This window comes from Neofelis nebulosa, chromosome 6, assembly GCF_028018385.1.
Source record: "Neofelis nebulosa isolate mNeoNeb1 chromosome 6, mNeoNeb1.pri, whole genome shotgun sequence".
Classification (NCBI taxonomy): domain Eukaryota; kingdom Metazoa; phylum Chordata; class Mammalia; order Carnivora; family Felidae; genus Neofelis; species Neofelis nebulosa.
The window spans coordinates 59,324,293-59,336,910 of record NC_080787.1 but is presented as its reverse complement, the minus strand read 5'-3'; the positions used below and the strand labels follow the sequence as shown (position 1 = coordinate 59,336,910).

The following is a 12,618-nucleotide window of genomic DNA, read 5'->3' as shown; positions in this document are numbered from 1 at the left end:
ACACTACATGATGATAAAGTTGAGTCGGTGCTCTCCAGTCCCGATTCAAAGAACATAACTTCACTAAAAGAGGCTGGCTTGTATTATCAGGTGATTGTAAACATTTGGCCATCTATAAACATTCTGATATTAGAAAAAATATAGACCAAGGAAATTTGGCACAAATAGAAATAATACCTTTGCTGATCTCAATTCACTATTAGAACATGAATTAAGTGAAATATATCCTGATTCCTCTGTTAATGGGAAGGAATCTCAGAAAATCTAAAACTTTATGTAGGAAGTCATTTTGGCTGCCTTTTTGGTCACAGTTTTCCTAGACTAACAGTATTTCCCCTTCCTAGACTTCAGCAAGGAAGAAAGAACAGTACGAACTTACATACAGAGAATTAAAAGAGCATATTTTTGTACAATGACACATGCTTTTATACTTTTTTTGTAATGGGATTCTACTATCATTTTTTATGGAATCCAGTCACGAAATACTTTTGCTATTTAGCTACCTGACCCTCTTAAGAAGTCTGACTTTAACTCTAAAATATTTAATATTTCTAGTTCTAAAGCTTTTCATATTAATATCAAATGTCTTCAGCTCAAATATTATGTTTGTAAGGTTGTCATTAGGAGCTTTTTGTGCCTCATACATCCTCTGTTTATTCATTCATTCATTCATCCTGTCTTTCATGCCATCTTTCATTGTGTTCAACCCCTGCTAGGCACGGCGCTTTTTCCAGGCACTGAGGATACAACAGTGAATAGCGACACTTCCCATTTTCACATTAGCCAAAAGTTAGGAAATGAAAGGTTTTAGCCCATACATCACCTGCCCTAGACTTTAGATAAAATCAAGTACACCTAAATCAATGAGTTCTTATTAAATACTTAATGTGCCCTGGGGCCGGTTCTCAAGATTATGTCAGTTTAAAAGTTCTGACAAATCTAAGGTAGCTATGGCAGGTATTGCTATCACTCTGTTTATGTTGTTTCACTATTTTGCAGAAACTACCAAGAACATTAAGCATCTGACAAAGGATCCAGGACTGGGAAAACTTGAAACTTATATTATCTCAGTTTCTGAATCCCATAGGCTACAACCCAGGGATCTCTAACACTCTAGCACAGAATGAAGCAAAACGTATTATATTCCTTTTATTAAATGCATTAATAAAACTGATTAGAGTTGGGGGCACCTGGGTGGCTCAGTCAGTTAAGCATCTGACTCTTGATCTCAGCTCAGGTCATGATCTCACAGTTTGTGGGTTCAAGCTCCACATTGGGCTCTTCACTGACTGTGTGGAGCCTGCTTGAAATTCTCCCTCCCTCTCTCTCTCTGCCCCTACCCTACTTGTGCTCGCTCTCTCTCTCTCTCTCTCTCTAAGTAAATAAGTAAACTTAAAAAATTAAAAAAGAACTGCTTAGATTTTACCACTAGAAGATAAGGACATTGACATATTCTTGATATTCATAGTCAAAGTATAAAATTCATATTACATAAGACCAAGAAGGCACTTGCTAGTTCTGCAAGCAAAATCAGTTTTCCCTTCTAGTACATCAAAAAGTTTTATTTAATTCCAAAAATAAATACATACAATTATTTTTTAGTGTCTTACTGAGAAATTAGGGCAGCCTTAGGAAATCACAAGGATCTCTGACCTCAAGAGATCACATCAGAAAGACCAACATCCACAGTATCCAACCAAAAGAGACAACATAATCTAGAGCAGGGGTCTGAAAATCCTTTCTGTAAAAACCCAGACTCCTTCACATCCATTTTAGGCTTTGCAGACAGTACGGTCTCCCTCACAATTACTCAGCTCTGCCTTTGTAGAGTGAAAACAGTCATAGACAGTATACAAATAAATAAGCATGACTGCATTCCATAAAACTATTAAAAAAACAAAAACAAAAAACAAGCAGCTAGCCACATGTGGCCATAGTTGGCCAACCCATGATCTAAGTAGATCTATATTCTGAAAAAATGTAATATTTCTCATTTTTATCTAGTTTCTCATTTCTATTTTATGTCTTATCAAATACTGAGATAAACTTAAGCATATACCTTAAACAATGGAAAAGATAAATTTTTCATTAGGTATCATTTTTAATAAAGAAGTTCTGATGAAGAATATCCCCCCCAAAAAACATTTAAATGCTATTTTTTTCCTATGTTGATAGGCTTTTAATCCTTGTTCTACATTGTATATCACTCTCCTTTGTTTTATATACAGTATAGTGAGTACAATTTAAATTTTTCTTACTGCTTTTCCTTAATCTCCCTGAACTGTGTACAAAAATATTCTTAGGGTCACTTGAACTATGTAGGGACATGCCCTACATCAGTTGGCCTCAATCTGCAGTTTCTTTCCAGTTGATATGTACATTACCATCATTATCCTATATATTAGCTGTCAATGTCAGTGTGTCTCTTTCTACTAATCCCTTCTATGTCCCTACTTCCTTTCACCAGAGCTCCTTGCATGAAGTCAGCTCTCAACTGAAAACTGAATGAGGATTGAAAGACCCACATAACCTAGCTTCAGGAGTTACACAGAAGTAACCATGAGCCCAGTATTAAGTCCCCAGCCCTTTGAGGGAGGCCTATATTCCTCTTCTGGGAACATGGACTTTACAAAGGCTATTTTCCCCAATACTCAAAAGCTTGCCATCTTATTTCTTGTTGTTGTTGTTGTTTTTTGGCTAGGTTCCAGAACACAAAGTTACTGGAAAATCTGATTAACAGGTAAATGAGGAGTTTTCTTAGTGTAGTAATACCTCTTTATTTTCAAAGTACTTGTAAAAACTGACATGAGCATATTCTTTATTGATTTTACTGCTTAAATTCACTCTGTTCCACTGTCACTAACTTTGTCTAAGATAGTTTAGCAGAAGGATCTCATCCTGTACCACTTAAGAATCTTCTAGGGGATCACTGGAAAACAGCAAGCCCCAGGTCTCACCCTGTAGTTTTCTAATCATTAAGTTTGGGAGACAGAGAACAGGCATTAGTCATTTTTGGTTTGGTTTTGTAGTGTCTTAAGATTCACAGGTTGTTTCTCAAGTTAATCAAAGGCTAAGCACCCCTAGATTCCTGTATCCACTTTCTTTCAGATGCCTGCATAAAGAATAAAATATGGAGTGGTTTACACAGATACTCTTCTCTTTTGTGGCACAAAATTTTGCACATAATAAATGTGGAATTATCCAAGGACTTTAACTTTCTCTTCTTCGAAGAATGCCCTGCAAGTTTAATTACACATGGCTGCATTTCAAAGTATACACTTTTTTTGATGATCTCACCATGTGGAAAACATAGTAAGGCTTTAGCCTTCAGTGTTGAGATCTTTTTTTCTCTTTTTCTGGGTCAACTCTTGTGTCTTAAATGACTGTTTTTGGTAACTGTGAAACCACGTGAATGTTATTGTCTTTCTCTTGTTCATAGCACCAGAAGAATGGGCCACAACCCGCTCCAGCCTGAAGGCACCACCGCCAAGGTCAGCCAGAGGGGGATACAGGGAGCACCCCTATGGTAGATATTGAAGGTCCTTCTCACCCGTGACCTCACCTCAAAGACAATTCATAGCCTGTGGTCTCCACATAAACAGCAACAAGACAAGTAATAGTCCTTTTTTTTTTTTTTCCTATTATAGGGATAACTGCTCATGATTTCTCCCATATATTTCTTGTATTTCCCCCTATACTGTTGGCGTGACATTGACACTAGTATTATTTTACAAAACGGACTAAAAAAGACATTGGCAAGCACTGTCTATAAACCATTCAGTAGGATGATATTCTCCTGGTTGTTTTTCATTGTTGTGTGTAATCTTTTTTTTTCTTTTTTTTCTTTTCCTTTTTTTTTTTTCCTTAAGAAAGAGCATGAATCTGTTAACAGATTTTGAGTCTCAATCAACTAGCAAAAACTTTGTTTAGGGTTGCTAAAAGACTGTAATATGATTTTTGAACTAGCTGATAATAAAGTTGTAGATAAGATGTTTTAACCTGTCTTTTAATATCTGTTAGTTAGATGAAGATGTTCGATATTAAGTTTGTAAATTTAATTTTAAATGCTGTTTTAATGGAGTTGAAAACAAGCAGCTACTGTATGTATGTAGCTAACTGAATTTGTTCAGTGTTTTAACCTGTATTTGTTAAAAAAGAAAAAAAAAACACACACATAAAGTTCCATGTGTAAGCTACTCTAAATAGGAAACCACAATTTGTCAAATATGTTTGCCATAATTTGTCAATAAAGCTGAAAACTTTTGTAAAAACTAAATTTGGAATTACTTGTTTTCTAGCTTTAAATGCCTGCTTTATTTCTTCTTCAAGAGATGCCTAAAATGTTTTCTATTTAAAAATTACAAAAATGAACCCAAGCCTGTTTTAAGATATTTGTGTAATACTTAAAAACTGTATTAATAACTTATGGTTGTTAAATAATTTAAAAGTTAACAAACTAAACTGTTACATGAATCATGGTTAGTAAACACTAATGTATAACATGTTAATGGAAAAAAATGGATTTAGAATAATAAATGGATTTTAAACTATCCTCTAAGCTTTATCTTGCTAAACACAAATTCTGATTGACTTGTTTGCATTAGCATGTCTCTCGTGAGAAAGAGTAATGGAGTATAAAGAGGTAAGAGTACCACTTACCACTGTCTAAATGCCTAGTTCTTCAACCTTTGAGTTTCCCCGCACATTAAATATCCCATCCAACATGTAAGCATTGCGTAGATTCACTTTATTGTTTTCACTCAAAGGAGTGCGTGGACTTCATTTGCGTAGTTTATAACAATTTGTTTTGACAAACAAATCATCAGTGTCACTGGCCAGTTGTTGCTATTCAACCTCAAAAACTTTATTTGTAATTTTCAGTGCTAAATATCACCGCCCTTGAAGGCAGTTTAGAGGGCTGATATTTCTTTTGAGACTATCAGACTTGATGGCTGATGATTATTAAGGAAATATGTCGCAGGACTCAAAGGATGACTAAACGTTAAACAGGTAACACTAATAGTAACTCTGTAATTTTGCCTATGCAACAGTAATGTTAAATATTCTCAGTTATTAAGTTCCTGATAGTTAAAAAAGTAAACCTACAAAAACTTAACAAATAGGTCTATAGGCTATTAAAACAACTAATTAACATTAACTAGAGGCACCAAAATTATTTTACAATATATAACCCTCAAGGTAATAAACAGAACTAAAATTAACAATAATAGTAATGCAACTCTTGCTAACATCAAACGTAATCTAAATTTTGATGGAAAAAGAAAGCAAAAGACTTGATGGTAGGGACGAATGCCAAAACTGTTCATCTTTTAAATACAGTTTTTTTGTTTATGGTGGCTTTTGTCGATGTGATTGGTTTACTTTTTTGCTGCTAACCAGCTTAGGCATATTGCTGTTCAGTTTTTGCAGCTGGAGTTGCATGCTAATAGTTTTATGAAGTGTGTGTCTGTCATTGATTAAAATTGTAAATGTTTGCCTTGCACAAAATGCTGTTGAGTTATATTTAATTTTCCTTTTTTATTCTTTCTCACTATTTCAGGTATCCACAAGCAAAGAGCACATAATTGAATAGCAGATGTGATGGACTAAGAAGGATAGAGGTAAGCTTATTTTTTATCCTCTCCGAAATAGGGAGATAATCTATACCAACACGGAGCTATGGCAGTGAGCTAGGACACAAAATGCCACTTGTTGAAATACTGGAAAGGTTGAGACTGTTGTGAAGGAATGGAGTTATTTTTATCTTCTTTGAAATAAAGTGATCTAACTCGGTATTTTCCTGGCAAGGCTTTCTGAGCTTATTCAGAAGCTTGTCAAATGAAACGTGAATTAGTTGTTAATCTTCAGCCTTTTTCTTTGCTACGAATTACTGTATATTGCCTTTCCCTAATTGTACGAAGGAAGAGTATTCAAACCTTTAATCTGCATTTAAGAGAAGGAAATCACAATTGTTGGCTGAGATGGAGGGAGTGGGAAAGGGAACCCCATAACCAGCCTGTTGCCTACCTTTTGTCAATGAGATGATATTTATTAACATGAACATTTATTTAGTCAAATACAAAAACTAAACTTGCTCTTATTTTCCCCAGTTATTTCACTGGACTTGTCAATAAACTTCTTGTTTCTCACCTGCCATTCTATTTGATTCAGCAAATATTTACTGAATTCAAAGCGTTATAGGAAATTGAGACTTAATTTCTGTGCACAAGTAGAAAACTTTAGCCAATAAACCTCAGACTGAAAACAATGTAAGGGCAGTTATGAAATCCACAGACTGACTTGAGGCTCAGAGAATTGAAATGGCCTTGCCCCAGCGTTTAAAATAGGGGTAAAACCCCAAATTTCTTCTTCTGGGCCTGGTCTTCTTTTTACTACACAAATATCTATGTAGCCTTAAAATACCATGTAGCCTTAAACAAGTACCATAGGAGCAGTATGAGAGAGCCTGGAGATATCTTTATGACTAAAGGTAGGACAGAAACTAAGGGACCCTGAGATGAGAGGGGTAGCCTGTCCATTGATGAGGATCAAAGCGCCACCTGGTGAAGGGAATAGGCTGTGTAACTTCATGGAGTCCAAAAAGTTCAGGAAGTGTTTGAAAGGAAAGCAATGGACCCTGAGATCCAGATTCATGAAGGCACAGAGGTAAGGTCAAATCAGGTGGCTGTCCTTGAGTGCTATGTTAAATTGTTCAGATTTTATGTGAAAAATAAAAGGAAGCCACTTTTGGTTTGAAGTAAATAATCAGAGCTAAGGAAAGTATCCCAAAGAACCACGGCAAACCACACTTTTTAGTCATTTTTATAATTACTAACTGCCTCTTCATCTGGGAGAACTTTTCTAAAAATTCAAACTGTTAAGATAACTATTTAAAACTGCAGGTGCTTCAACTAATCAAGTCCCTTTGTTAAGCCGCAGAATGAAAGATCAAAAGTTACAGAGAATACAATTCTGAAATTTCCTTTCTCAGTAACATTCCATACCTGATTTGACTCTTTAAAAATGTTACTGGTTTTATAAACCAAGGGGAGAAAGAATCTCTAATCCAGATATCCTGCAAAGTATTCTCCTTTGATCCTTTTCAAACAATAGGCTTGATCTTGTAAAGCAATGAAAGAGAAACCAGTCACTGTCTGTTATTAGTTTGATATATTAATCAATATGTTTTTGTGTCCACTGGAATTCTTTTATTATTGCTGTTGTTGTTTCATCACCCTGTGGCTTTCTCACCATTCAGGCTGTATCTTTGAATGCATTAACTCAGGGCAGGGCTGTCAGAGCAGAAACATCAGTGCTGATCAACAGAAGAGAACATTCTTGGCTGCTGAATTAAAAAGTAAGAGTTTGTAAAGCACAAAAAAACATGATTTGTGAGAAAGCTGATTTTGAGTTTCAAAAGCCTGCATTTTGAGTAGGCTTTAACTAGCACATAAAGTTATGTGTTAATAGTAGACTCCAATCGATCAATCAATCAGCGATTCATCCACCAAACTTTGACTCTTAAAATAATCAGAAGTGAATATAGGCTTCTCCAGCAATGGGGAATGATAATTTCCCTAAGTTAGTGGCCTTTTAGCAGAAACCTTTGATAGAATGAAACTGTTCAGAGTGCCCAAAGGGTGCCTTCTTGTCTTGTCAGTATCCCACAATGATGCCCCATCCCAACGTCATCCCTTCATGACATCACATCTGCTCTTACTAGTTTCAAAGTGCTGGCACCCAAAGATGGCAGGCAAGAGCTACCCTGCCATTGATATACAAACATTCTCAAGTCTGACATTCACTTCTGCAAGTCATATAAACTTGCATGGCAAATTAAGGTTTATAAATGATAGTGCATTCCACATAAGTGCAGCTTGAAGTTATCCCTGTGTATGTTCCAGCATTATTCAGATAATGCTGGAACTCTTGGAACACTGATGATCCTATGACAGGTAAGAACTCACCAAAACACCAAAGGTAGCTAGCTTGGACACTAAACAAAATATTATAAATAGTAATAATAGCATTAATATGGAATATGGTCTTTGTGCCTGCTATTTGTCCAAAAGAAAGTTTTACTACACTCAAGTATGATTCAATCAGAATCAATCTAATGCAATTTAAGAGACCAAATAGTACTTTTAGGTCTTATTTGTACTATTTAGATCATTTTTATTTTCAGTATATTAATGGAACTAAGGCCATTTAGCTTAATAACAATTGAAGCACTAACAGTTTTTAAATAAATTTGACACAAATGACATATTAAAGGTTCCCATGAATTCTTCTCAGGGAAATAGTTTGTTTTCAAACTGTATTATTAAGAAATGATTCTTGTGCCTTTAGTTCTTCACTTAAAAATAAACCATTGTGAAAACCACAAATGTCCCTTAACTCTACAGCATTCTCTCTCATTATCTCTATGTCTCTTGGTTAACATAATATAGAAGTTTATATGTTTCTGGGCGCCTGGATGGCTCAGTCAGCTAAATGTCTGACTTCACCTCAGGTCATGCATGATCTCACAGTTGGTGGGTTCGAGCCCCACGTCGGGCTCTGTGCTGACAGCTCAGAGCCTATAGCCTGCTTCAGATTCTGTGTCTCCCTCTCTATCTGCCTGTCCCCTGCTCACACTCTGTATCTCTCTCAAATATAAATAAACATTAAAAATTTAAAAAAAAAAGAAATGCATAGGTTTGTTTATGGTTTTAAGGGACTAGAGAACAGTGATCAGTAACCTGAGTTGGCCGAGTGTCAGGTACCAGTGTCAGTATCAAGAGACCACCTGTTACTGAAAACTCCATTCACTTGCTACTCTTGAAGGTTCTATGGGAATGTTTAATATTTTACTGCAAAAAAAGTGTGTAGTACATGATGAAAATATCCTATTTATGTGTTTTCTGAACATATCTTCCAGGCAAGTTACTATCATTCTCACATAAAAACTTACATGAAACATCTGTGATCCTTACAGCAAGATTACCCCTATTTTATAGAACAGGAAGTTGAAGTCCAGAGGTTTAACTAATGTCACACTAATAACACATAGCAAAGCCAATATTTATAACAAACTTTGAAAACCCACACATTTTCCAAAATGGTGTGGTGATCTCCAACTTTGAATGAATTTAATTGAAAAGAGAATCTAAAATCTGATAACCTTAACATAATTTCTATTCTATAGAAATATGATAAACATTGACTTAAAAAAAGATTATGATAAAGCATTTTAACTTGAAATGCATCTTGACTTGGATCTTTCCTCAAGCTTGTCATTCTTTCAAAAGTTCTGATTCCATCATAGAAAAATGTAGATGAAAGCATACCACATTTGTTGTAAAGCATGGCTACTGTCTTTGGTAGTACAAATGAATTCATTTATAATCTAGATTCCATTTGACATTTTAAAAAACACTCACATGATTAAATAAGCATGAAAGCAATTTCAGGCTTTTATTATTCAATATATAAATCAGGACTCAGCTTTAAAGTACGAGAGTCAGTTTCAAATCGGAAATATCTTTGTATAATCCATGAGGTCATGTGTTAACACAAGTGAAGGTATCACTCATTGTTAAATATTTTAAAATGAAGTATTTCCTGATGCCAGTATAATGTGTAGCATTTCTAAGTTTCCTACTAAAATATCTGAGTTAACAGTAAAATACCTGTTCTTGTTGACAGGCAGGCACTAGTCTTCCATATTCACCAGAAAGATAAATTTCCTAGTCTCATTACATAGAATTTATTAATTGGTACTTGAAAGATCACTTACAGTGAGAGAAAACAGGTCACTCTACTTAATATGCTGTTTTATATCTCAGTCTCTTATACTTTATAGTCGGGCAAGTTGAGAAAACAGGAGAGGAAGCTCTCTGATTCATATACCACTGGATGCCTTAACAATAGCCAGCTTATCTGACTTTATCAAAAAAGCAAGTGCAGAATGAGCTATCTTAAAAATTGGGAGCGAGCTTCTAAGCACTAATTTAGTTAACATTTCTGTTCCATCATGTTTCATACTTTGCAGGAGGATACAGTGAATGGTCTACTCACAAGAGAAATTTGGAGACTCTTAGATCAGATCTTTGTAGAGCCTCTGGAAGCAAATGTCAGCACTAGACATAGATTTTCTGTCACCTCAGTGCCTCTCAGGATGACTTCTATCAGTAGGAAAATGTTTCTTCCCCTCTGTCTCATTCTCTGTCTGCCCTACCACGTGTATACCATATTTCCTATATTCTAGTCTCTTAGCCTGCCATTTTTGACATCAGGACATTTTTCACCTTCTCTGATATCATCTTGCCCCTTCCTTCCCAATGCCTTCATCACTTTCCCAATTGTACATGGGTACATGAGAAAACAAAAGAAAGGCAGTTGATGACTACTAGGGAAAGAGCACTCTCCAAACTATTCAGCAGATTGCCATGTTAAGAAATGTTGTCTTTATCACAAAACCAGTATGCCCACTGTAAACCAAAAAGTATGCCAAGAAAAAAAATCACATTTAATTAAGGCAGATAAATAATGACCATTATTTATTGGTCACAAAATCTTGCATTCTTAGCTATAAAGGGGAGGCAATAGGTGAGAAAATGTCTCCAATTAGTCTAAATTCTCTGTTTCAAAATACAAACCTTAATATTAGAAAAAAACATACTAATGGAATTTACTAAGATTAGTGCATAATATCTGTGACTGGAATGGAGCTAGTTTTAATGTCTTTAAATAGGGAAGATTATATTTACATGTTGCATAAAGATCATCTTAATGCTGAATTTTTAAGCTATTTCTTTCAACTTGCCTGTTGGAGGTTTAAGAATACAAGTTGACTTATTGACCACTATATGGTATTTAGAACTAATATTCAGAACATATCTGCTGCTTTATGCTTTCTTATAAAGGACTAATTTAAAAAAAATTTTTAATGTTTATTTATTTCTGAAACAGAGAGAGACAGAGCATGAGTGGGGGAGGGGCAGAGAGAGAGGGAGACACAGAATCAGAAGCAGGCTCCAGGCTCTGAGCTGTCAGCACAGAGCCTGACGCGGGGCTTGAACTCACAAACCATGACATCATGACCTGAGCCGAAGTCGGTCGCTCAACTGACTGAGCCACCCAGGCACCCCAAAGCACTAATTTTTAAAATAAGTAATACCACATTCCATCAGAGAAACTTCTCTGGAATCCTTTTATCATCAATAACCCAAAGTACAAATTGGTTTAACTTCTTAAAGACCTTTTTTCATTTCTAGTAAATAAATCATTCAGATACAAATAATGGTATCTTAGAATATAGCAGAATTGCCAATGAATTGGAGTTTTTTGATATATATATATATATATATATATATATAGTGTATATATATATACACACACATATATATATGAGATTTATATATGAGTTTATATAGAGATTTATATATATATACATATATGTGTATATATGTATATATATATAAAAGAGAAATATATATATATTATATATATATAATATATATTTCTTTTTTTTTAACAAAGTAATTCATACTCAGGGTTAAAAAAATTAGAATGTATGATACAAATATATAATGTAAAAATCCAAAATCTATAATCCTAATCCTCAGAGACCACTCTCTTAATAGATTGGTTTATATGCCTTTTTTTTTTTTTAACCTTTATTTATTTTTGAAAGAGAGAGAGGAAGACAGAATGTGTACAGGGGAGGAACAGAGAAAAATAGACAGACACAGACTCTGAAGCAAGCTGCAGGCTCTGAGCTATCAGCACAGCCCTCTGCAGGACTCAAACTCATGAACTACGAGATCATGACTTGAGCCAAAGTCACACACCTATCCGACTGAGCCACCCAGGCACCCAGTTTATATTCCTTCTGATTTCCTTTCTCTTCCTATTCTTCTTTCCTTCCTCTATTCCTCACCTGCATGTTACTTATTTATTCATTTGAAATGGGATTCTGCTGTATATACACATGTAGTTTTAATTTTCAGTAGAGAGCTGAATTTGGTTCTTTGTGAAAAAGTGAGCTAATACCTATTTCCATAGGGCTGATTTGTTTGTGGAGGATTAAAGTTGCATTGTTTATATTATGAAACTTTAAATCACAATAGAGGCTCTACATTGTAAGCAAAGTTACTTTAACTTGCCAAGCTTCAGGGTTCTTAGAACTAAAAAGGTGATAATAATACCACTACTCATAGTATGGTGAGGTATGTAAAGTCATACAGGTGTGGTTATATCCTCCCCAAATTTAGTTAATATTTTCCCCCAAATTATTTTTCCTTAACTAAAAATTTTAACTTTAAGATATCTTCATGCTGTGTATCAAATGTGTAAATAAAAGCTAGTTTGATCCAATACCAATACTTGTATGATCCAAATCAATTTGTAACTTAGATGTTTCTAAAGTAATCTTTACTGGGGTGCCCGCGTGGCTCAGTCCTTTAAGGGTCCAACTCTTGGTTTTGACTCCGGTCACGATCTCACGGTTTGTGAGTTCCAGCCTGTGTTGGGCTCTGCACAGATAACATGGAGCCTGCTTGGGATTCTCTCTCTCTCTCCCTCTCCCTCTGCCTCCCTCTCTCTCTCTCTCTCTCCCCCTCTCTCTCTCTTTCT

The 12,618-nt window shown here is 35.2% G+C and overlaps 1 protein-coding gene across 11 annotated transcripts in view; it reads left to right on the top strand.

Annotated features, from left to right (window-relative positions):
• The window catches only part of KHDRBS2 (KH RNA binding domain containing, signal transduction associated 2), a 593,528-nt gene extending 582,998 nt beyond the window's left edge, over positions 1-10,530 (top strand). For 2 of the 11 annotated variants that reach the window (XM_058734346.1, XM_058734340.1), the window contains 3 exons: positions 3,440-3,491; positions 5,561-5,621; positions 7,259-10,530. In XM_058734346.1, coding sequence (XP_058590329.1) covers positions 3,440-3,491; positions 5,561-5,593 — 85 coding nt within the window. In that variant the 3' untranslated portion in view covers positions 5,594-5,621; positions 7,259-10,530. Of the gene's footprint in view, positions 1-3,439; positions 4,553-5,560 lie in introns of those variants that run through there. The other 9 variants (XR_009263055.1, XR_009263053.1, XM_058734344.1 and 6 more) reach the window with 5 other exon arrangements.
• The last annotated feature ends 2,088 nt before the right edge of the window (positions 10,531-12,618 follow it).